The sequence below is a fragment of the Canis lupus genome, chromosome 7 (genome assembly GCF_011100685.1).
Source record: "Canis lupus familiaris isolate Mischka breed German Shepherd chromosome 7, alternate assembly UU_Cfam_GSD_1.0, whole genome shotgun sequence".
Classification (NCBI taxonomy): domain Eukaryota; kingdom Metazoa; phylum Chordata; class Mammalia; order Carnivora; family Canidae; genus Canis; species Canis lupus.
The window spans coordinates 58299991-58327487 of NC_049228.1; the positions used below are offsets into that span (position 1 = coordinate 58299991).

General features: G+C 34.5%; 1 protein-coding gene across 1 annotated transcript; it reads left to right on the forward strand.

Annotated features, from left to right (window-relative positions):
• On the forward strand, positions 1-27157 carry DSC1 (desmocollin 1). The gene is given in 16 exon segments (NM_001313860.1): positions 1-428; positions 3630-3714; positions 4954-5156; positions 6356-6475; positions 7308-7463; positions 12912-13056; positions 14269-14435; positions 14877-15011; positions 16420-16605; positions 18207-18466; positions 18550-18692; positions 19916-20128; positions 21535-21777; positions 23314-23432; positions 23893-24147; positions 25043-27157. Coding segments are annotated over 16 exon segments (2691 nt in total). The 5' UTR covers positions 1-365; the 3' UTR covers positions 25241-27157.
• The last annotated feature ends 340 nt before the right edge of the window (positions 27158-27497 follow it).

Genomic DNA, 27497 nt, shown 5'->3' on the forward strand with positions numbered 1-27497 from the left:
GTGTTCCCTCTTGCTTCTGCCTATGTGTCAAGTGGCAGGAGAAATTTTGAAAGCTGTGAGGAGGAGCTAGTGACTGGGTTTTGGGGTGTTTTGTACCCCACCCTCCCCACTTGTAGGAAAACCTCTTCACATTCAGAGGTAATTGAATTGGAAGGAGGAAGGCTGACCTGGGAATAGGAGGAAAGCATTTCTCCTGCCTTTTGTCACCTGCCTCCTGACTCCTCCAAACCCAGCTCAGCTGCGCCAAGGTGGCAGCAGCCTATCCTGCACAGGTGCCAGCCATTGGGAATCTGCTTAAGCCACCCTGTACATCCCAAGCTGCCCTATTATCCAGCCACCATCCCTGACCATTGGGACCACTTCTGATGGCTGTGGCCTCTGCTGCCTCAGGGAGCATCTTCTGTAAGCAGCTCCTTTTCTGTCTCCTGGTGAGTAACAACCAAAGGATTAGGGAATTCTGAGCATGTCACTACATGCTTCCTCCCTCAGTTTGGGCTTGAAAGAGAGTAGGGGTGGCAGTGGAAGGCAGAGAAGACGGACTGGGAAAACACAAACAGAGCTGAGAAAAATTCAAGAGTTGAGAGACCTGTGGCCTGGGGATGGCAGGTGTTTTGTTTATTCTTCACGCGCTCACTGCCAAGACATGGCAGTTTTTCAAGGGAATCCCCTGTTCAGTCTTCCTGTGGTGTTTCCTAAGGAGGAGTGGAATGAATTCATTCCTCGGGCATTTGGCCCAGCGGTTCTGAGGTTTGCTTTTGTTAGTGGTCATTAAATAAGCTGTAGATATTTTATATGCTTAGTTCCACTGAGCCGCAAGAAGAGGAAAAGAAGTCCAGGTGAAGATGCAAATTATCCAGGACTTTCACATTACCCACCAGGAGCTAAGAGAAGGGCAGAACTCCTAGTTTAAACAAGGGGTTTAACTTGAGAAAAACAATAAAGAAAAATGAGTCCGTCATTGAAAAAATTCCATTAACTTGGCTTCTACTTAGGTTTTTCAGAGCTCTGTAAGTGTGTCCTCAGGTGCTGTTTTTCTTTGGTCGGGATGAGAAAGAGGGAACTTGTTCCATATCTCCATCTGGCATTTCTGAGCTGGGAATTAGCAAAGTATTTTAGCTTCAAATTATGTTTTCAGGATTTAAATATTTAACTATATGGGGATAAACATTTTGTCCATATAGGGTTGATGGTTATATTCTCATTTAGTAACTGCCTGGGGGGAAAAAAACAACAACCTCAGAGACCACCTTCTATTAGTATCAGGAAAAATGCAGTGAAATATTTCTTTTCTTTTTTTCTTTAAGATTTTATTTATTTATTCATGAGAGACACACACACAGAGAGAGAGAGAGAAGCAGAGACATAGGCAGAGGGATAAGCAGGCTCCCTGCAGGGAGCCAGATGTGGGACTCTGTTCCAGGACCCTGAGATCATGACCTGAGCCAAAGGCAGACGTGCAACCACTGAGCCACCCAGGTGCCCAGAATGTGGCGAAAGATTTCTGAGGGATTCCTCAAGATTTCTTTTGCTTCTGGTCTTTGCTGTGTCCAGTATCCTTTGGTTCATTCCTTGCCCATCCATCCTTAACCTCCATAATAGCTAAAAGGATATCTGACCCCAGCTCCCTCCAAATTATTAAGCTGTTAATTTAACTTAAAAACTGAAACAGTACTTCTGGAGATCTCCATTGTCTCTGTCTACAAAGGCAGAAGCAAAGAAGTGGAGGTCCTAGGGCAGGAAGGAAAGATCAGTGTGGGAATGGGAATGTGACTATATCCTATGAGAATAATGTGGGTGTGTATTTATAAGTTAGATATATGTATACACATAGATATATACATATATGGATGTGTGCATATGTATGTATATTTTGTTAATTATAAAATACTCTTTTTTTATAAAATACTCTTTTTACATCATATAGTTAGATCATTAGTAATAGAATTTTTATGTTCAGAGAATTCTCAGGATATAATTTACTTTATTCCTTGGCACTAGGAATGAGTATATTAAAAAGTCAAATAGGTAAGAAAGTCTTATGTTTTAAACAGTGGCTATTTAAATTAAACTGAATACAATTTCATCAAATTTGTTCTGCAACTATTTGTTAAATATCTATCATGTGCTGAGCATTGAGTTTGTTACAGAGAACAAGACAGGTATGGTTTTTTGACTTTAGTAGCTTACAGATGGAACAGATGCCTGGAAACAGAAAGAGCATTGCATGACTGTATTATTAGCCTTATGCTACATTCCAGGAAGGAAATGTGGGGGAGTTGTGAAAACATGTAACAGGGAGGCTAAAAATAAAAATAAATTAATTAATTAAATTAAAAGGCAATTAATTAAAGTGAATACACATTGACTTTTTAAATTCCAGTTTTTGGTACTATCCTCGTAACAGATTTTTTGTAAAATTACAAACTATTTAAATAGGTTGACACAGTATGGCCAATAGAATTTGGTTGAGCTGGAAATGAAGTACACACTCTGGAGCATGGACGATAATGCCCTCTTTCTTTCTTCCAAATAATAGATCCCATAACTCTAGAAATATGTCCTCAGAAAAATTAATCATAAAACTGACCTTGTTCTGGGAAATCTAGCTCTGCTCTTTCTTATATTTAAGTAATCAAAAAAGCAGTCATTTTGATAAACAGAAGAGGAAGCAAATAAATACAAAATGCCAAGGAAAAGAAGCAAACTGTGTTTTGAAATTGTCAACATTTTAAAGCTAACAACTTAGTTTTTCCCCAGGTAATTTATCTTCTTTCCTTTAACTACCTAGCTTTCTAAAACAATAGCTGTGTCTTGAATTTAATTACAGATCTTTACCCTATCGAAAGCTACTCTCTGTATTTTGAATTATATTTTTTTAGACTAGTTTTTTTTATTCGAGATCACTTAGACTTGGAATGGCAAGCCAGTCCCAGGAGTGATCTGAGATAAGTGAAGATTTATGGGTGCTGTTCTTTAAGGGGTTAAAAAAAATCCTCATGATTTCTAGCCTTAATCTACTACAACCTCAAATTTTTGGGGGCTGTGGAAATGATGATTTGTGTACAAATATATGATCATTACATTCCAAAGTTAAATACTTTCTTCATGTGAAGAAATCAGAGTGACATTTATGAATGGCCTTAGCGATGACAATTTCTATGCAAAATCAATTGTTTGTAACCCATTTATTTTGAAATGATAACGATATGATTTGGGTTCTAAGAATTACTGTTCATTTTAATTTTTCACTAATACTTAATGACTGTAGTGCCCCTAAAGCCACTTCCTTTGCTTTTCCCTTTCAAAATGAATATGGGGGCACCTAAGTGGCATTGTCTGTTGAGCATCAGACTCTTGGTTTCAGCTGGGATCCTGATCTCAGGCTCCTGGCGTCAGGCATGAAGTCTGTTTGGGGCTCTGTCTCCCTCTCTCTCTGTCCCCCCCCCACTTTGTCTCTCACTCATAAAATAAATATTTAAAATAAAATAAATATGAGAAATATTGAAGGACTAGAAGATAAATTTGTTTCTAAAATTGACATTTTTATCAATAAGACAAAACTGTAATGTGAAAGTTTGAGATCAAATATAATTCCTGATTCTTTCTTTCTTTTTTTTTTTTTTTTTGAGGTTTTAATATTATCTTGTGATGCCTGTCAGAAAATTTCTCTTCAAGTTCCTTCTCATCTTCAGGCTGAAACACTTGTAGGCAAAGGTGAGAAACGGTGTTAAGAATTTCATAGTCTTAACTGCTGCATTTAGCTTCAGGCTGCTCTTGTAAACTTTGGGATATAGCCATGAAATAGCTACTTGGCATTAAAATTCAAGATAAAATGGAAGATGGACTACTTGTTTTTTAGTAGTGGTTAGAAACAATTAAAGTTCCAAGTTAGTTGTATACTTTTCTTGCCAGAAAAATTAGCAAACATCAAAGGGCTAAATTAGCTTAGTTCAAATGACTGAAAGCACAAAAACCAGAAGCATATTTTAATCCGTATCAATGAATCTGCTGCCAAAATTCCAAACCAATGCTCTTTAAGCAATTGATATAAAACAGACGTATCAAAATGTAAATGCCCCCAAATAATATTTATGCTTGAGGTTGTCTATGATGAACAAGTACCCTCCAAGAATTTATGTGATCTGTTATGAGGAATAGCTTGTGAAAGTCAAATAAAATTTCAACAAGTCTTAATTTCACTTTCAGCATAGGTTGATTGCTCTGAGTGCAAGAGTCACATCTCTTTTTATCAGGTTTTTCTTTGGCCTTGAATTTACACCTTGAATACAGAAGTGCTATCCTTTCCAAGACAGACATCATTTTGCCCAGTGCTTTGAAGTTTTAAATTAATCCATTGCCTTATATCTTCTGAAAATACTTAAAAGATAATACCATCTATACTCTATAGACACATAGCCAATATGCTAAATATGTTAAATATGAATCTGTAAAGGAAACGTTTTGACAAAAATATATAATAAGTATTACTTAAGTATAGACTGTTTTTCTTACTTTTTGCAACAGATGTAGTTATCAAAGATTACTGCAAACATGTTTTAAATCTACTCATATCTTACAGTTACACTTTAAATAAAATGGTAAATTTGTTTGTATATATGTATATATATTTGTATGTATATATATGTACATATATATATACATATATCCATAAATAAAAGTTAAAGCAGAAACAATAAATCCAGAGACACTAAGAAAATAATTTATATTTATTCACAAATTATCTTATGATTAAAATAATGGAAACTATGACCTCATTTATTTAATTATTTAATTTTCATGGCCGCTAAATCTCAGAGTAGTAGGTACTCAACAAATTCCAAGCATAACCTCCATCTTTATGCTTGTCATCTACTAACTCTCAGTTGTCATTCCTGTAAAACTTGTTCTCTCCCTCTTTTATTTTACAAATTACTGTGGCTGTCTTCCCTGCAGTGAATCTGAAGGAGTGCTTCCAGTCAGCCAGCCTTATCCTGTCCAGCGATCCTGACTTCAGGATTCTAGAAGATGGCTCCATTTACACAACACATGACCTCATTTTGTCTTCTGAAAGGAAGAGCTTTTCCATTTTTCCTTCAGACAGCCAGAGCCAGGAACAGAAAAAGATAGAAATTGTACTGGATGTGAGAGGAAAGAAGGTATACAGGCCAAGGATTTAAACATAACAATCTGCTTATTAGAGTCTTTCATTTCATATGTTTCCTTCCACGTTAAATTCATGGTTCCCAAATTCTTGCTCATTTGTTTATTCCACCTCTAATCAACCTATGGAAATACCAGACTGTTTTAAAGAGGAGTGGAGCTATTTACAAAATGGTGTAAGAAGGAACAGCTCTGTAGCCAGGGAGCAAGTTCAGATTATCAAATGTTTCAGATAGTGGTTTGAGGTGTGGCAATTAGAACGACCAACCTGAAGAACAGGTAGGTCTAAAAGGCAGTGAAAATTGATTTAGGTTGGAGATATGGCACTCCACCCTCAGTGGCTTTCTCTCGAGTGTCTGTGGGTCTCAGTCTCTTTAAAGAAATAGTCTAAAGCTTGCTCCCCTCTTCATAGAAAATGCCACGAGGTCCCTGTCTTCAGAGAATGAAATATAGCCAGTCCACAAGACTGATTTGAATGTTCCAGCTCTAGGCTTCTTTTCTTGCAGTGAGTGGTAGCGGTCAAGGTGTGGGAAGGGAGAGGTTACCAAAATTCACGCAAATCTCGCTTTGAGCAAACTCTGCACAATCAATTAAGTCTTGTGAAATAATTTATTAATAAGTAACTTAATTTATGAGAGACTTCTCCAGCTAAATTCCTTTTGATTAAAATAATTCTTCACCACATTTAGAATATGCCTGCATATTAATATGCATTACATATATTACAAATTTAGGAGAAGGCTTATGAAACATTATATAATATTGTAGAGTTTCCACATCACATAAAATAGAATATACCTGAACGAATGCTGATCTCTGTCTTTGTATAGTTATACAAATGCTTTGCACTGTAGCTAGTGTTAACAAATACTCATTGTACCACTCCTAGTGGAATAAAATCAATTCTTAGGTATTTATTAGTGGATTATCTATGTTTAGGGGATTTATATGTCTCAAGATGGCATCTTTCACCAATGCCCCACAAAGTTCTGGTTGTTTAACTGATTAAATCAGATGAAACTGGTTCTTACGTGTCGTGTATGTATCTTACTAACAAAGAATGAAACAGTTTGGGTATTATCTATGATATCATTATGTACAACCCTTGCTTATTTTCTTCATGTTGATATACATGCGAAAATCACATTCCTGATGTTAGGCAGTGCTATATTTCTTTATCTCTCATCATATGTAGGTTCCCAAGAAGAGGCACACCAAAGACACAGTTCTCAAGCGCAGCAAGAGACGATGGGCCCCTATTCCCTGTTCACTAATGGAGAACTCATTAGGTCCATTTCCACAACATGTTCAGCAGGTACACTTTACCTCATTTGATGTTATGTAATAGAGGTTTTGCTTATTTATTTTTAAAACTTTCCATTTGAATTGAATGAGGGCTTTAACCTGTTGGTACTCATAAGGATCATCCATTCACCAAAACTAGAAAAAAAAAATCAATGTATTTTGTCACTTTCCTCCAGAAATCATATTTAGCATTTAGAAATAAGTTTCATATTTTGGTTTCTGATGCTCTTAAATCTATATCCAGAGTCTCCTGAATACCAGAATTTAGCATTCTTGGACAGAGGAAATGCCTACAGATTTTACATAATTCAATTGTCCCTTTACTGAACACTTGTCCTCATAGAAAAAGACCAGTATTTTTGTTTATCAAAAAGATGGCATCACTGCTAGATAGGTGGAGTGTAAAAAAAAAGGTCGGCTTTGAAATTATGAATTAATTGTGGATGGAAAGTTGCGTTATTTTTGCTTTTTTTAAATCAGAAATGTTTCCATTCCAAATAACTCAAAACCACTGAAATTGTCACTATACTTTATAAAGGAATAAGAATTAGGTGAATAGGAATTGTGAAGGTATAGTCAACTCCAAGATTTTCCATAAATATACAGATAATTCAATAGAATTTGAGATCAAATAGATGATCCAGCCTGTGGCTTTGCAGATTGCAGAATATGAATTAGAACTTGAAAAATATGGGAGATAATGGGTAAATAAGCAGAGGAAAGACAGACTAGGTGAATAGGAGAGAGAGCAAGTGATACAAATTAAAGCATCGCCACAGTAGGTTGGAGATGTTTATTATAGCATATTTGTTCTTTTACTAAATCGTCATTTAATGTTATAGGTCCAATCTGATGCTGCGCAGAACTACACCATCTTTTACTCCATAAGTGGACCAGGAGTGGACAAAGAGCCCTTCAATTTGTTCTACATAGATAAGGACACGGGGGATATCTTCTGTACAAGGAGCATAGACCGTGAGCAATATGAACAGTTTCCAGTAAGATTATGGGATTATTTATTCAGAATTCTCTTTTTAGTTACTGTTTATATATTTTCAGTGCTGCATATTTATATATTGGAAGGATTAATTATTTGATTTGATGTTTTACATATTGTTAATGGATAGTGTAAACTTCAAATTTCTATTAGTGCAACTGATGAGGAAAGATAATAGTTATAATAAGGGAAGAAAAGGGGAGAAAAGCTATATAAAATATAATGACAAAACTTTAAAGGACAGGCTTTTATCTGTAGAATCTTGGGACAATAGCAGTGAATTTTGTTGAGTTTGAAGTTCCATATAATAACAGATTTCAGTTACTCTCAAGCCTGACTGTACACGTGAGAACTTTTTAAAAAATACTGATGCTTGGGGTAACTTCCCAGAAGTTCTAATTTAATTGTTCTGGGATGAGGCCCCAACAACTGAAAATTTGAAATCACCCAAGGTAATTCTAAACATATCCTAAGACTGAGATCCACTGCTTTCACCTCTTGAATAATATTGTGCTTTTCTTTTATTTTCTCTGATTGTTCTCCAACCATGAGAACCTTGGATACTGTTTTATTTCTTTAGTAATCCAGAATAGGTTTACCAATTCCTCTTATTCTACCTAATTTGACCCAAACAAAAAGTCTAGCCCTTCTGAAAATTAAATCCTTTTTTTTTTCTTGTTTCGAACTTCACATACCTCCTTTGTGTTCTGATGTCTAATCTGACATACAGGAGAAATTCACAATGAGTTTCAGGAAGATGGTGAGTTAAATTGTTTAAGCACTTGGATTCTTGAATTATAAGTGAGTATAATTGAAGAGCTCTTTGTTAAAGGAGTATATAAAAGGGAAAATCATCTCATACTTGGACAGTCCAGAAAGTAACAACTTAGCAGTTATTTGAAAGATAAGTAGGAACTGGTAGCCACTCAAAGGCAGTGATGAAAGAAGTTAATGATTGTGTGGGGTATGGGGAGTGAAGACCCTATCCTAAGGATGTCAAAACAGGGTATAAGGTGGTGAAATTTTTAGAACAACATAAATGTCCCACTTTAGGGATTTCATAAATAAATGGTTGGATTAGAATGACATATTTTCTTTATAATTTTATGCTCCCACCCAAATTCTCTGAATAAACATACTTTATTCATAATAATATCAAATTATTACTTCAGAAAATAACTTACATAGACTCAAATAGGAGAAATATGTTAAGCATTATCGCAAACATTTTGATCAAGAAACCAAATAAATGCTTGATAAATGTATAGTAGAGATTACTTTTTAAAAAAAGTTACTTTGCTACATTTTAACAACTTCTAAAGGACAAAAGGAATAAAATAGTTTGGAATTTATGCTTAAAGCTTGGCTCATGTTTCTCTAGTTCCAATGAACATAGTTAAGATTGAGTTGATATTAAGAAATACCACTTGCAAATTCATAAGATTCATAAGGGAAAGTATAACAACCAGATGTAAACATGAAACAAGTTAGGAAATCACTTGAGGCAATAGAGAATGGGAGTCTTCTCTGTCAACATAGAGGTATAAATTAAAATAATACATCTTTGCTTTTCTATCAAATCAATTTCTTTTTTCTTTTAAGGATTTTTATTTATTTATTCATGAGAGACACACAGAGAGAGGCAGAGACATAGGCAGAAGGAGAAGCAGGCTCCCTGCAGGGAGCCTGATACAGGACTCAATCCCAGGACCCAGGGATCGCACCTTGGGCCAAAGGCAGATGCTCAGCCACTGAGCCACCCAGGTGTCCTTTTATCAAATCAATTTCACTTATTAGCTTTATATTAGAAAGTTTCTTTCTTTTTTAATATTTTATTTATTTATTCATGAAAGACACAGAGAGAGAGAGAGGCAGAGACACAGGCAGAAGGAGAAGCAGGCTCCATGCAGGAAGCCTGATGTGGGACTCGATCCCGGGTCTCCGATCAGACCCTGAGCTAAAGGTGGCACTAAACTGCTGAGCCACGCAGGCTGCCCTAGAAAGCTTATTTCTCTGGAAATGAATAGAACCTCATATCTGCCACTTTTTCTGTTAGCCTTGGACAGGTCACAACCTTTAAGAATCTGTATCCTTCTCTGTCTCATGGGCTATTACTAATAGTTGAATTACATACCTTAGAGCTGTTGCAGTCATTAAAGACTTAAACTAAATATTGGTGAAATCAGCATGTGAACCGTACAGCTCTTTAAAAATATTCTAGGGGTAAGTCACACAATATACATACTCTAGGATTTTGCCCTCAAAACAGGATTTTGATGGGATTCCCCATTTTTTTTTTGTATTTATATTACCTATATAAATGTTCTGTATTATTCAGTTATTGTTGCTTGAAATAATTTGATTTCATTGATTATTGGCACAGGTTGCCGTGGGTCTAATTCAATATATTTTGTGCTCCTGTTCTTTCTCTTCCCCAGGTTATATCGTTTACTCTTGGCTTGTAAATATTTTTCTGGATGAGTCACACCATTATTGCAGTTTGAGGAGTTTGTTTTAAACCATTGAATTCATCTAATCTTTCAGGGATGTGTATGAGGCTATTTTTTTCCAAGTTTTTCATAGAATAGTTGTATAAGAAGAGGATTTTCTTCAATAATTCCAGTTTATCCTATGAAAGAAATCAGTTAAACTTATTTCTCTTGGAGTGTTGAGGAGAATCTGTATATTTTGTAAATACTTTGGGAAAAATTGGTTTCAGTCTAGTCCCTTACCTATGCAACCAGAGCCTTATTATCTTGTAACATATGTTTCTTTTCAGCCACACAGGTCTTCCTACTATCTTTACATGTATGTTGCTAATCACATTCTGTACCTACTCAGCTTTGGTGCCACTGCTCTCCCTACCTCTTCTCAGTCTAAACTGGATATCTTTCTTTACAAGGTCAAACTAAAGTTCTCACCCCAGTTGGCAACTGTTTGGATCTTCCAAAAAAAAAAAAAAAAAAAATCAGCAAACTGCTGTGAAAAAGGATTAAAAGAGATAAGATTCTTCAAGCTACAGAAGAATTCAAGGGATACACATGTATCATATGTTTCAAATATATATATATATATAAATCATATATATCAAAAATACACATGAAATTTAAATAATGCTCTTCTAACTCAGCTAAAAATATGACTAATTTTAAAGTGTAATATTCTTTATACTTCTTTAACAATACTCAAATTATGATTATTGCTTTCAGTATTAAATAATGTGAACGTTACTGTAAAACCATTACTATTATTGAGTTTACTTTAATGAGTAAATAAGAAAGTATTTTTAATTATGTTTCTTTGGAACATAAATGGATTCGCCTAGGGAGTTAGGCTATACTTTGAAGTTTATAATCCTAGTTTAGTTCATCCTCTTTATACTAATGATTTCTATTTTGAAATTGAGATGGAGATACTCAGCTAATTATTAGTAAAAAATAAAACCAGGTACCTGAAGGAGTACCTGAAACAAAATCACCTCATCTGAATCCATGGATTTTGAGATAATGGTATTTACTTGTTAAACACCAGGAAACACTATTATTTCAAACTACAAGTGATTATATGGTGGGAACCAGAGATCTTCATTTCTAATGAAGAGAAGCATTAGCAAAAGGTTGTGTAAATTATAGTAGGATGGCCTTAGTTTAGATAGGAAGAAATTTTAATGCCAATGTGAGAAGGTAGAAGAATTCATTACAAGTGATTCTATGGAGAATGTTCATAATAATTTTTACAAAGGACCTATATAAGGAGTAGTTTGTCTTTCTAAAAACGAAAGATGAATGAAATTGAATATGAAAAGCTATTTATTGAAGAATTACCTACCAGGGCACTATGTTAGGTGCTTCAGCACACAAATATCAGTATGTTTCAGGCTTCATCTCTGAGGACAATTGTAATCTTATAGAGACATAAAACAATTTCATAGTTTTCTGTAGCTAAAAATCTCAAAATAGCAGCAGTTTAAAGAACGAAAAATTCATACAAAACATGAGGGGAAAAGAAGAGGTTGAGAGGAAGGCTGAAGAGTATGATATCTGGACATGATGGTGGTGATGATAATCATGGTGCTGCTGGTGCGGGTGGTGAACTGGAATACCCCTGTATTCCATCCCTGAGTTCAGAATTTATTGAGAAATAAGATTCAGTGATCAGACTGATGGAAATTGAAGTATGAGTTTTATTACTGAAAAAGCCTCCCGAGGGGTTATTTGGGGAAAAGTAAATCGGGTAACAGAGAGAACATGGTCATTTCAATATCTCCCATCCCAAAGATTGGAGTGGAAGTTTCCTTCCCCTCCAGATGAATGGTGAAGATGAAATGTTCATCTTTTAACACAACAGTGGGGATTTTGTGGTTACTTTCATAGATGATACATAAATCACTAAGAAATCTGATTAGGTAATACCATGATTAAAATTGTGTTTTGTCGAAATGAATCTGACTTGCTACAGAAATTGGAAAAGTTCAATTAGAACAATTGCAGGAAAATTGGTAGGATAATATGTAGGATACATTTGGAGTCTCATGAGAATGTTGGCATTAGGAATAAAAAAGAGATAATGAGTGGCAGAGACACAGAATTATCATAATCTCTAGAGCTTGGCAACTGACTAATAAGGCTAATGAAGGACAGGAAGGAGGTAGATACCTGGAATTTTAACCCTGGTTCATTTTGGAAGATGATTACAGAAGGAAAATATGGAAGAATTTATTTTGGTGAAGGATTGAATTAATAGAGAATCCATCTTGAGCATGTTTAGTTGGTGCTGTCAGTAAAGAAAATCTGTTTAACTCAACAACTCTTTATTGAGCACTTCTGCATAAACCACGTAAGAAGAGTGCAGAAATAAATTGATGGTCTTCAAAAAAAAAAAAAAAAAGGACATTAAATCCTGGCCTTTGGGACCAAGATATATCATTCTGAGATGATATCTGGAGTGTGTATATGATTTTATAGGCACTTTTATTACACAAGAAATATGTTTATGATAGAAAAATGAGAAAATGCAGGTAAAGAATTTTTAATTGATATCAACCATCACTGAAGATGGTTGATATCTATTTACCTGTACGTGCAAATCCATAGATAAATGGAATCATATCTTTTATAAATTAAAAGAATACTTGTTATTAGCACAACTGACAGAAGTTTACATATATTCTAACAAGCAGAAGGGCAGGCGGGTAATTCAGAGAACAGAGCAGCCTCATTTAGCTGGGGTGCATGGTACTTGGTGGGGAAAATAATGTGAACGCTGTAAGAGATTGAAGCCATTTGACAGCATACACTATGCTGGTGTGTTGTAGGTCACATAAGTTCTTAGTCACATATTCTTTTGTGGATGACTTTTTAAACACTATGTCTTTCCCCAACTGCTAGGCTTAATTTTGTATATAATTTGTCATTTGAGAACAAGCTGACGGTGTTTGTCTACCTTTCAGCTCTACGCCTATGCCACAACAGCAGACGGTTATGCCCCAGAGTACCCACTCCCCTTGCTATTCAAAGTTGAAGATGATAATGATAATGCTCCATATTTTGAAAACAAGGTGACGATCTTTAATGTGCCTGAAAATTGTCGAACTGGTAAGTTCATATCTTAGGAAAACACTAGATTTTTGCTTCAATTCAATTCCTCACTAATGTTTTAAACACAATTATGCAAAACATTTAAAAATGCTTGAGTGTCAAGGATATTCTATCTAAAACTATTCATATACTCTTCAAAGGCAAACCTTTCGGTGTTCATTTTTGCTGTTCACATATAGAAGGCAGCTAATACATGAAGTTATTAACTTTGTTAGATTAATCCACAATGCATATGAATGTGGACAGACAAATGCTATTCATATTTTCTGTTTTAACCGTGTACATAGGTGTCACAGATTCATTTACAAAGCAATAAATTAAAAAAATAAAAATAAAAATAAATAAAGCAATAAATAATGTGAATCTTTACAAAGTTTCAATATGTTTTCAAGGACCCAGAAATACATCATCTCATGGATGTATCTGACTTATAACAATATACACATTGCTTACTTGGCATGTTTTCCAAACAAATTTAAAAAATTAAACTGGTTTGATGTTATAGGCAGCCAAGATTGTGACCTAGGTGCATTAATGGGCGTAAGCCTATCCAGTTTATCTTAAAAATAAAAAAGTTACAAGAAATGCCTCCTCTATTCTGTTGTCATTTTGTATGTATGCATGTTTAATATTGTTCTTTCACAGTCAGTGGTTTGCTAATACAACATTTCTCATACTTGGATTTCTGGGCTGTAAATATTGTCCAAGTGATACTGAGACAGCTACACAGTGTTTGTCTTTCATATATTAATAATTACTTGCATATATTAACAGTTCAGCACATGTATTAAAATATCAAGGTGTAAAATCTTGGTTATCATACTCAAAGCTGTGCTATTCCTCTAACTAATATTATCAAGTTGGCTTGTAAAAGAAATAAGACATGCAGAGAAGGTCCCATCCAAAAGTGGCCTGTGAACTAGGGTGATGGGTTGAGGGGAAGAATTTGAGAAACATTCTTACCAAGGGTGGGGTGGATGTTCTCATACATGTGGAATATAAATCATGTTATTCAGAATACCCACATAATTGAAGTTTCCCAGTGAGGGGAGCTTGGAGTTCGGGAGAGCTTTTAAGACACTCCGCTTATCTGTAAAGTCAATATACTTGTCATTTTGGGGAGAATATGCTACAAACATACCTTGTTTGTTTGTAATTCAGTTATATTGCTCTTTTAAACTGTTGACAATATGGGATTTATCTGAACAGGAACTTCAGTGGGACAAGTGACCGCCATAGACCTTGATGAACCTGACACTCTGCATACTCGTCTGAAATATAAAATCTTACAGCAAATCCCAGATCATCCAAAGCATTTCTCCATACATCCAGATACAGGTGTCATCACCACAACTACACCTTTACTGGATAGAGAAGTAATGAACTGATTAACTAATTTTACAGTCACTAAACTATATTTAAGTTGATAATGAACTCCCAGAGGAGTTTCGCCACCTCTCCAACTCGCTTCTATACAGGCCGTGCTTAGGGCTTCTCTGGATACTTCCTTCATCTCTACAGAGATGTGGGGGAAGGTACAAGATATTAGACAAGTTCTCACTTAAGATCATTGACCTGATCTGATGTGTCGATATGAAATAGCTTTAAATTTTGAAATATTATGTTAGACATATCAAGTTTCTATTGTACTGACTAGCCAGTCTCTTGTTCTGTGTTTACATTTAAATACCTCTTTTTTGGTAATAAATAAATAAAAAATGAATGTGAAATAATCAGAATTTAAGCAATGGCTATGAGAATTTAAAGTTACAGGAAATAAAAGCGTTCATCAATGTACCTTTTTCTTTTCTTTTCAGAATTGTGATACATACAAGTTAATAATGGAAGTGCGAGACATGGGGGGCCAACCTTTTGGTTTATTTAATACAGGAACAATTACTATTTCACTTGATGATGAAAATGACAATCCACCATATTTTACTGAAACTTCTGTAAGTGTATCTTTGTATTCATTTCTCTAAGTTCATTTACTTTTTCAAAAAAACACGAGGAATTTGATAGTTCTGTGAGATTACATATTTTGGTTTCTTGAGAGCTACCACTTACAGATAACATGCCAAAAATATGATTTCTGTAAAAATAATTGAAGGAGCAGTTATTTCTAAATGTTAGGATAAAAGCTACTCTCTTGGTCATGGAAGAGCTTGATACTGTTATGTATTCATTGTTTTCTTGGATGCCAAGGTCTGTTATTGGATGCCTTGGATTTAAGTTTATTTTATGGAGCACAAGAAAAGAGGCTCTCTCCCGGTATTCTTTGCACTTCCACTTCCTAAGATGAAAAAGAGACTAGCTGAATATCTTCTGCTTTGCTGGGACGTCAGTAGTACAGTGTGGCCCTCCCATTATTTATATGCAGATTCTCTCAGCATCATGTATGAGTGAACTTTTCCTTCTACACAAAACAAGAAATATATATATAGGATGATACTTCCAGGAAATGGCTCTTCTTTCCTGAACTTTTAGTAAGTAATCTTCATTTTTTCATCAATCTCTACCAGAGAACAAGTTAAGGAAGAGAACAAGTTAAGGTGGTGCCTATCACCACCTCCAGTGATAGGCACATTTATTCAATGTTTTATATGAATCCCTACTGCTTGTAAGGATATGTGTATCCCATATTTTATTTGGGAAAATGAAAAGTCAGTTAAATAACTTGCTTATGATCTCATGCATATAGACCATGTAAGAGGAAAAACTGGGATTAGAATCAAGATAATCAAGATTTGTTGTACTCCAATAGCCATCAGGTTATCATACTTCCATGAATTCATCTTATCTCTAGAAGATTATGATTTACTACTTTTTAAAGTCTTTTAATATAATATGCTTCTTAACTGTATTTCTTTTTTGAAGGGAAAACGGGAAAAATGTGATTTAATTTCTCAAAAAAGGAAACACTTTTTCCTTAAAATGTTTGCTAGGGATTCAGAAGGAAATTAAAAACAAAAATTGGCATAGTAACAAGTCAGTAATAATAAGAAATCAATGTAGGTTTTAATTATCATAAATATTAAAGGCTTAATATGTTAATATAAAAGGGACCATAGACTGTAAATACTGAGGAGATTCAGATTAGAGACAATTCTGAGGGCTTGAATGATTTCAGAGAAGTTTAGGAGTTAAGACATGAATTAGTCTTTGAAGAATGGATAAGATTTGAAAAAGCAGTTTAGGAGGAGAGAAGTAAGCAATGCATTACATTTGTAAATTCTTTCCAATATATGATTGCACCTTCCCATATCACTTTATTTCCCTTTTCTTTAAGTGTAAGTTTTAGAGTAGAAAATCAGATTGTTAAAGCTACGAATTTATAATAACCAGAGGAAATTGTTTTAGTATTTTGCAGAAGTAGAAGAAAACAGAATTGATGTCGAGATTTTACGAATGGCGGTACATGACCAGGACTTGCCAAACACTCCTCACTCAAAGGCTGTCTACCAGATTCTACAGGGAAATGAAAATGGAAACTTCAAAATTAGCACAGACCCCAATACGAATGAAGCAGTCTTGTGTGTAGTCAAGGTAAACAACAACAAGAAAACAATCAGGCAAAAAAAAAAAAAAAAAAGAAAACAATCAGGCAATACTTTAAAAAATACTAATGTATACTTGGGCATATCATCTACATATCTATATCCTATGTACTGTACATCTCTATAGTAATTTCTGTAAATTTATGACTAGAGAATTGCAATGAAATGCTGAAATTATTTACAATGGTTCACATAAATTTATTATTATTATTATTATTATTATTATTATTATTATTATTATTTTACCCTCATCTTCTTTCTTAGAAGATGGACACTGCAGGCACAAAACATATTGTTCTACACATGCGGGAAATGAAGGCAGATAAATATTGTATTTATAATCAAATATTAGTCTTAGGAGGCATCTTAGACACCCACTTGTCCCTTATTTTATGGAAAACAAGACAGAAATGGAAGAATCACTACTGGAAATCAAACCTCTTGACTTTTCAATTGCCTTCATGCTCTTATGATGTAGAAGACAGACTATTTATTAAATATTCAGCAGCTATTCCCATTAATCCTCCCATATTTGAGGTAGCCAGCACTTTGTGATTTTAAAAATTCAGCCGCAATTACTGGCACTCACAATGAAAAACTAAATCTAGCTCCTTTCTCCTTTCCAAGAACCAACCAGGCTTGACCCTGTTTACCTTCTGAGATCAGATAAGATCAGGCATATTCAGGGTGGTATGCTGGTAGACACTTGGTTCCTTTCTGAGTCCTTCTATCAGTAGCTCTTTCTAACCTTTTATGTATTTTCCTTGATTAATTTCTTAGGGACAATGTATTTTCTTAGAAGCTGCATGCACAAGTTGTACTTTCCTCCTAAGATTTTTAGAGAATTTCCTTTAATTATTTTACTTATTTTTTCAGTCACTTTCTCTTTTACTTACTGGAGTTTTTGTTTCTTATTGATTGTTTTTTAGGGGGTCTAAGTTTCTCCTGCTGTCCTTTTTTTGTTATCTTGATAGATTCAGTCTCTAATTGTTTAACTGTTGTTTCAAGATTCTTATTATTCAGTTCAGGACTGAGCACTATGATTAGGAGCTATAAAAACCTATGTATAACAATTTTTTTTTAAAACCCCTAAATATAATGTGCTTCCAAAAGATGCTGCTAGATAGCATCATTATAATTTTTATGCATACACTGAGGGTAACTGCTCCCTTATAGCCAAATCTCGTGTTGTAATAATCTAATTATTTTATATATTTCTTCTCATACTCTTTATGTACTTCTGTTGTCTTAGTTATTACTGTTATCCCACATGATACTTTGGAGTTATTCAAACATTTATTCTTTATTTATATTAATATTTAAACTTGTAATGAAAAAAAATGAAGGCAAGAGCTTCCTGAAGAAAAGTGAGAAGAAAAATTGGTTGAATAGTCAACAATTTTGCATTTGATAGTGTTTATTATTATAGGAAGTCAACTATTAGTCTTTAACTACATTAGCACCTGCTTTTTGGTAACATTTTATAATAAAAAATGATATTCCTTTTTGTGCTCAAACTTGGAATCATAATTATAAATCTTCCATAAATAATGTTACAAATTGACTAACCAAAGTATGTTTATTGAATAGCCATTGAACTATGAAGTCAATCGCCAAGTTGTTTTGCAAATTGGTGTCCTTAATGAAGCACAATTCACTAAAGCAGCAAATTCAAAAACTCCTACTATGTGCACTACAACTGTCACTGTTAAAATTAAAGACAGTGATGAGGGCCCTGAATGCCAACCGCCAGTAAAAGTTGTTCAGAGTAAAGATGGCCTCCCAGCTGGAGAAGAATTGCGTGGATACAAAGCGTTGGATCCAGAAACACTTAGTGGTGAAGGCTTAAGGTAAAATATTCTTCAAAATGATATATTTTGAGATTTTGTCCAATCTTTGGTTTGAGTATTTACATTTGATTTCTAAAAATTAGGTATAAGAAGATAGGAGATGAAGATAACTGGTTTGAAATTAACGAACACACTGGTGACTTGAGAACTATAAAAGTACTAGATAGAGAATCAAAATTTGTTAAAAATGACCAATACAATGTTTCTGTGGTTGCGATGGATACAGGTGAGTGCAATTTTCTAGAAATATAGGATATATTTTTAAGGAAATCCTGGGGTGAACTTTGTTTATTTTCATATCAAAATTTAATGGAAAACATGTTCGCATGGATTGCTCAATTTATTGGAGACCACCCAATGTCAGCTTCAGTGCATCAGTAATACAAAGCTAAGAGATGATGATGAATGGCCAAAGACACGGTGGCATCCTCCAGGATCTCTATTGTTTTCAGGAGTATGTATTTAGAGTATTATGGTTTGAACTTGCTGAAAGGGTTTTGCCCTCCTAAAGCAGTTGGGTTCAAGGTAGGTCTGTTCTGAGCCTCTCTTAATGGGGAACAAAATATATATCCTATTTCTTAAGAAATGGTAAAATGATGACTCTTTAGTCTTTTGCTATGGTTTGCAATCCTTCTCCAAGGTTAATTCTAGAGCTTACTTTTTGGAAAGTATAAAATAGTAATTGCATTATGTTCAAGGTATCAATAGGAAGTTGTAAGTTAGCCAAGAAATACCAGGAAGGTCATCAGGTTCTCAAGATGAATATGACTTAGCTCTTAGGACTAACATGTTCACAGTACAATGAGTCAGCAATCATCAAAGTGTTCTGAGAAATCAAAGGAGAATATTGCTGCCATTGTCCATAGAAGTTATGACAAGTTTCAGAGGAGGTGATATTTGATATTTGAGTGGGTTCTTGAAGGATAATAAAGTATTATCAGGCAAAGAGAAAGAGAAAAGTATTCCCAGCAGTGGCAACAGAATGTACCAAAGCAGAGAGGAAAGAGTGCACCTAGTGGGTTTGATGAGAAGTTTTACAAAGTCTGAGCAAAGAGTATGTGAGGAAATGAGTCAGAGGTGGAAGTCAAAGGAAGTGATTGATGACCAAATGTGAAGTCTTTGTACATTCAAGATGAACATATGCTCTTCACAAAGAATGATGTAAGAAATCAATTTTATTTTCAACTGGATATTCCGTAGTAACATCACTCATCATCTCATACCTTTTCATTTTAAAAAGAGCCTCAGGATATCACCTGATACAGCCATTAAACTTCAAGGAAGAGTGACATGTTACTATTTTGTACTTGTAGCAATGATATTTGCGATCCAAAAGTGTGTGAAATTCAAGTTCAGAAGGCTAGTAGAAAGCAGATGCCAGCTGTTTAAGGTAGATATATTGAAAATAAAATTTTAATTGAAGGATATCTTATTTTTAATCTTTCTTAGATGGCAGATCTTGCACGGGAACATTAGTAGTTTTATTGGAAGATAATAATGATCACCCACCACAAATTGAAAAAGAAGTGACAATTTGTCAGAATGCTAAGGATTATGCTGTTCTCAAACCTGTAGATCCTGATGGACCTGAGAATGGTCCACCTTTTCAATTCTTTCTGGATAATTCTGCCAACAAACTTTGGAATTTAGAAACAAAGGATGGTATGTAATTATGCTAAATCTTCTAATCAGTAGGAAGTTAAACTGGCTGATGGTTTTGACATTCACCTTAGTTCATTATGGTAAATATTCATTTTAGGAAATTATTTTATTGATCCCCCCAAAAGGATAATACCTTGCTATTTATTATTATTATTATTATTATTATTATTATTATTATTATTTTGAAAAGCTCTTGTTTGCATCTAATGAACCTCCCTCCACATGGCTTCGAGCTACCAGGACACAGTCTTGTCCTCCCTTCCCGGCCCCCACAAATGCCCTTTAATCTTTCCTGCTCTCCCACTGAAGAATCTGGCCTTCACAGTAACAGGCCGTTTGGGGAGCTTTCCCTTCCCTAAAACTTTGCAGTAGCTGGGTCACAGCACATCAATGATAGAAGCAGCTCCAGTCTTGTTTTTGTCAGCAGTTACCCATGTCTTATTACTGACCAAGGTCCACAGTTTGTCAACAGTTGGGCAGAAGCTGTTTCCTCTTTAAGTGCTAATGCCTTATACCAACTTTTCAAAAGTCATGTAGGTGATATTTGTTGAAGTTGATCTTATGGTAGTGCATTCCGCCAGCATTACACTGGCCTCCTGGGTGCTTCATGTTTGCTGATGCAGATGTGTCCATGGCTCCCGTGGTCCCAAAGTTTCCAAGTCTCCCTCAGTCTAGATGGTGTGTTGGCAGCCCAGATGAAAGGATAATACCTTACTTTTTTTTTTAAAGCAGTGGATAATATATTTATGTTCAGACTCTTATTCCAAATATCTTTTAAGAAAACATATAAATCCATTTTATTATTTTATTTTATTTTAAGATTTTATTTATTCATAAGAGACACACAGAGAGAGGCAGAGACATGGGCAGAGGGAGAAGCAGGCTCCCTGACTGGGATCCTGATGTGGGATTTGATCCCAGGACCCTGGGATCTCCTGAAGGCAGATGCTCAACCACTGAGCCACCCAGGTGTCCCTATAAATCCATTTTAATTTAATATTTGAATAACATCGTATATATTAGTCTAATGTAAGTGTAGAACAATATTAATTAATTTTCCTGGTTTTTCAAGAAATCTAAGTCATTTTTAAGAAATAAAAGTGAGGGCCACCTGGGTGGCTCAGTAGGTTAAGTATCTGTCAGACTCTTGATTTTGCTTTGTCATGATCTCAGGGTTGAGAGATTGAGACCTGCATCAGGCTGTATGCTGCCCCTTCTCTCTCTCTCTCTGTCTCTCCCTCAAACAAACAAACAGGCAAACAAATAAACCCACTAGACTTTTTCCTTTAAGCTAAATTCTGCACCTTCCCTCCCCTTTGCCCCCACTCCACACCAATCATACTAAGTAGGAATAATATTGCTATTGAAAGGTCATGTAAATATATATTCTGTTTTTTCCTCTCTAGGTAAAACTGCCATTCTTCATCAGCGGCAAGTTCTTGATTATAACTATTATACTGTGCCTATCATAATAAAAGATAGACATGGTTTACATGCAAGACACATGTTAACAGTGAGAGTATGTGACTGTACAACCCCGTCTGACTGTAAAATGAAAGTTAAAAACGTGAGAGATGTTAAGCCATCAAATGTAATACTTGGAAGATGGGCTATTCTTGCCATGGTTTTGGGTTCTGCATTGCTGTTATGTAAGTATGATTATCGAGAATGTGTTAGTTGAAGGCTTATCTAATATTTAAAAATATATATATATTTGGTACTTCTTTATTTAATAGCCTTGGTAAATGTGTCCTTCTAAAAATCTTGTGTGTACTATATGACTGAGGGTTCACAGAAGAAGACACATATCAGTAAGAGCAGATTAAATTTAAAGTAATTTTCAGAAGTGTACTCTTAGTTCTTCCAATAAGAAGCTGTGAGACACTGGATAGATCATTTTCTCTTCTTTGAGATCATTTTTCCACAAGTAAAATACAGAGTTTGGTTAAGATTCCCTCCCATACAAAACATAGTCTTTTAATCAGCCAAATTTATGCACAGGAAGAATTAGTGAAGAATACTTCCAAAATTTGCCTAGATCTTTATGCTCACTGTTATTAATGAAGCAATTTAACCCATATCCTAAAACTCTAACAAGTACACCTGGCTGGTTCAGTCAAAACAGCACATGACTCCCGATCTCGGGGTCAAGAGTTTGAGCCCCACTTTGGGTGTAGAGATTACTTAAAAATAAATAAATAAACTTAAAAAAGAAAATTGGAATTGTTAAAAGAAGAAGGAGAAGGAGGAGAAGGAGAAAGAGAAGAAGAGAAGGAGGAGGAGGAGGAGGAGGAGGAGGAGGAGGAGGAGGAGGAGAAGAAGAAGAAGAAGAAGAAGAAGAAGAAGAAGAAGAAGAAGAAGAAGAAGAAGAAGAAGAAGAAGAAGAAGAAGAAGAAGAAGAAAGACTCCTGTTAGTGGAAAATGATCATATGGTGGGCCACTGGAAAAGTAATGCATGAAAAGAGTGTCAAGATTTTGCATTCTGCAAACTGCTTTTTTCAAGATGCAAAAGTGATGGAAATCGTTGCCCACAATTCTTTTATCTCTCCTTCCCACTCATACTTCCTCCTGTTTTCCTTTCTTTTTTACCACTTTAACTGACTACAGAACCTGTAGTTAGTTTAATTGACAGACTTGCCCCCAGAGTCTTTACTGTGTCCTAATTCATTGAGTTGAGGTTCAGGTTAAACTGGATACTCCCTGTAGCACTGTGATTAGTGAACATGCACTTTCAAAACTGAGCACAGATTTTATGTAACTATCTTTCAAGTTTGTGCTTATGTCTAATGCCCTTTGAGCATGTTCTCTATGGATTTGAACTATCAATAATACTAGCTGAAATTTCAATCAAAGGGAGCTACTATTCCAGTGTGGAAGAAACAAGAAAAGCATTTAAGTTAATCCTGGACTTGGGAAGTGACCTGTTAATTAACTATGCTCACTTCATCCTTCTTACTTTTTATTGATTCCTTTCTCATTTTGCCTAATAACATTATCTCAGTAAAAGAGAGCTGCTCTATATACTAAATGTTTGTTAATATTCTGTTTTAAATTTCATGCCCCGAAGAGATCAAATTTTTAAAAATTCCGTGAAAAAACTTTTAAAAAATCATGACTTGGGTGATTTAATATATAGCAGCCTGAAGAAAAATACTATTTTACTTACATAATTTTTATTTTTTTAGGCATTCTCTTTACTTGTTTCTGTGTTACTGCTAAGAGAACAGTAAAGAAATGTTTTCCAGATGTAGCCCAGCAAAATTTAATTGTGTCAAACACTGAAGGACCCGGAGAAGAAGTGATGGTAAATTAGATTTCACTTTCGTATGAATTGTACAGTGATCCAATGATAACAGCTGATTCTTACATAATAATAGTAATAATAATAATAACAGCTAATGTTTATTGAGCACTAACTCCACATGTTCTGCATGCATTAACTCATTTGAACTTCATAATTCTATTGTATTGGTTTCATAAGACTGCAAAGAATCACAAAATGGTAGTTCCCAGACTTATGGAAGCACAAAACAAATTTTCATATTGCATTCTTTTTAATGGCATTTCACCTTGCCCACCCTAATTGAGTATGGTCTCATTCTAATTTAACAAAATGTGTATGTAATGACCTATTTTCAAACAAGATCACATTCTAAGCATGGAGGATTAGGATTTCAATGTATGAATTTTGTTGAGAAAGATAAATGAAAGCAAATTAGTTACAGTGTGATTCATTTATTTTATAACTCTAACTTTATTTTTAGGAAGCAAATATTAGACTGCCCACGCAGACATCCAACATTTGTGACACAAGCATGTCTGTGGGCACTCTTGGTGGCCAAGGAGTCAAAACACAGCAAAGCTTCGAGATGGTCAAAGGCGGCTACACTTTGGATTCCAACAAAGGAGGTGGCCATCAGACCTTGGAATCCGTCAAGGGAGCAGGACAAGGAGTAACGGATGCTGGCAGATATACATATACCGACTGGCACAGCTTCACCCAACCTCGGCTTGGCGAAGTGAGTGCCAGTGTCTTCGAGTTCATATTACATAAAAGTTAAAGACGATTATGCATAAGGATTTCCCCAAAGTTTTATTCCTCAGGCACTTGGAACTCATCACCTTTTTAGTGTTTCATTATATCATAGATACAGATTTCAGGTCCAAACCGAAAGGGAAAAATTATCTTTTAAGGTTTAATGTTTAAAATAAGGTTCACAAAACTGCAAAACTATCTAGATGCGGCATATGTAGACATGTTTAGGAAGTATAAGAAGGCTTCCCCCCACCCCACCCCCCCCGCCAAATTACCAGGGAAAGTCACCTGGAGTGAAAGATTTGTATAGAGTGACGCATGGATCATAAATTACAAACATTTTTTTTTAAGTATACTGAATTCTCTGTGTAGTTATGAAGACCTGGCTATCAACATCAACCACATAGGCTGTTTAGCTTTTATTTGGGGTTTTAGTTCCTTGTTTTATGTTCAGAGTAATCAATATTGGTTATTACTAGCCAGTTACATGTATTACATTATTGCCACCATATAACCATATATAAACAGAAGAATCATAGCCTCTATTGGTTCCCCCAAATATGTGAAGAAGTTACAAAGATACATTGGAACTGTACAAATATTATGTCCAAATGGGGATATTGTAAGTTAGCTTTGTGATATGTGTATATCTTTAATTATCATAAATGTGTTCACTAGGAGCATTTATATATCTGCTATATTTTCAGAATGAATATAATACAGACCAATCATGTGCATTTTTTATATGTAGGAATCCATTAGAGGACACACTCTGATTAAAAATTAAACAGTAAAAGGTAAATCAAAGACATTATTTTTATGCTAATATGTTTAGGTGTCTTTAAAAAAATAATAAAATGTGCTCTTTTTTGATACAGAAGGTGTATCTGTGTGGACAAGACGAGGAGCATAAACATTCTGAAGACTACGTTCGTTCGTATAACTATGAAGGAAAAGGATCTGTGGCTGGCTCTGTAGGCTGCTGCAGTGATCGGCAGGAAGAAGAAGGGCTTGAGTTTCTAGATCATCTGGAACCCAAATTTAGGACGCTAGCAAAGACATGTGCAAAGAAATAAATGTGTGTTTTAAAAGAGAAACATCTACAAATTCATATGTAGGAGTTCATCGAATATAAAACCATAGCAGCATCTGCTAATATATTTGTTTATTGGAGGTAAACTTTGAGTCATGTATAGATAAGAATACTATAAATACAAAGCTCTGCTAAATTCTCCTCGTCTGATATAACTTCCATATTCTCTAGAAAGAAAAGTTTCATGTGTTAATTTTCTTTTTTTTTTATGCATGTATATATTGCCCTTTACAGGACTCTGCAAATGTCCATTCTTGCATCTTCTCTTTGAAAACTTACTTTGAATGCTATGAAAGTGTGTGGTGGGAGAGCTGGGTATTGCCAAGGCTAATGAGCAATGGATTTTAATTTGAGATGAAAATTAAATATTTTCTTCAAAATTCCCAGGAGATTGCTCTTAGAAATGCTCTTAGAAATATTGTTCTTGGTGCCAGAGCATTGAATCCTCTACCTGAGCGGCTATGTATTGAAGGACACTTAAGTATTCTTTGGTGCAAAATTCAGTTTGGTAAATAAATATTCATTTCTCACTATACTTTTCACACTGCGGAGGTGCTCCCAGCACCGTTTGCGTTTGCTTTCAGGAACCTTCAGCGCTTGGTCCTTGGATCTCTGCGCATATGGATGCATAATCAGGTTCCTACAGTTTCTAGGATTGTTGGAAAGAAACGGACCAGAACAAGCTCACAACAATTTGAGCCACAAAGATTTTGTTAGGATCAGATGGAAGGATTTACAAGAAAGAATTGCAGCCTTGATGTCCATGGTTTGACTTAGACTCACAAATAGGTTTTATTTGCCCACCCTGATATACTGCTACCTTTTTAAAATATAAATACCTTGGCCAGAACATGCACTGTCTACTTTGACAGAGGCCTACCATCTTCAAGCATTTGTGAAACCAGCCTGGCAGGCATTAGACTTGCAACCCTGATCCACAGTGCTTAGCCTTTTATAAATATGCTAAAAATGGAATGAGCATTCATATTGGAATGTAATACTCTGACTACCTTGGTAATTACTTTAAGAAAATGGAAAATCAGAAAAAATGCATTTCTAGCATGTAAATGTTAAAATATGGAGATTTATGAAAGCAACACTTAACCAAACATTTGTTAAATGATGGTTAAATGAATGAACGTGAGTTAATAATTTGTTTTGAACATATAACATCTTAATGGGATATTATGTTGTATTCGTTTAGAAAGAAATATATAAACAATATTTTAATAATCTTTTGTGCCAAACTTTCTAAATTTACAAACAGTAACAGTATATATCATATGGAAATTTCTCATTCAGACAAAAAAAAACTGTTTCATGTTTAAAAATCTATTAACTAGTTCATTACTGAAAAAAGAGTGGTTGATTTTTTAAAAATTTTGTAATTACTCTTCTTATTCTCAATTATAGCTTCTGATTAAAACTGTTTCTTGATGTGAAATTGGACATTAGAGCAAAATAAAAAAGTAGCTATAATAAAGAAATATTTCATTGTATAGGATGTTCACAATGTATGATTTTTATAGCAATTGTGAATAAAATAATTTTGGGGGGAATGCAATTTCTGTTGTTTCACAATGGTACCAGTTTGGAGATTTTTAAGTTTAATATTAAAAATTTGGAAATAAGTCATGCCATGTTATATTCTTGAATGTAGATATAGAACATTCTCTGAGCAACTAAAAATCATTAGCTGAATATTAATATCTGTTTATGCTTTCATTTCTTATATTTACTTAAATAGGAAAGAGAAATTTTATATCTGAACATTAAGTACAATTAAAGGCCAAATTTTAGCAATCCAGAATCTTTAGGAAGTACAGAAAATGAATTTGTATTAAGTAGTTTTGGCTATTTTAAATAGTTTCAAATATTATTAAAATTTATCTCAGAGGAACTATGACTTGTCTTTTATTTAGAAAATTCACATTCTGTTTACACTCAAAATTAAACATTATTTGTACAATTGATAAAATTCATGAAACTCCACTGGCCTATTTACCAATTTAGTTTGTTAATAAAATATTGTATTTTATGGATTATTTAATATAAGTTAATCATCAAATGTCAATAAGTAAATCATTATGAATTCTTCTTATTTTATTAAATCTGTAGTTAGGGAAAACATACAATTAAGTTTTTCTTGATTCAGATCTGAAAAATATTTCATGTAAAAAAATTCCATGGGAACACCAGAGTGATGAAAATTGATATAATTATTATAAATTAGCTTTATT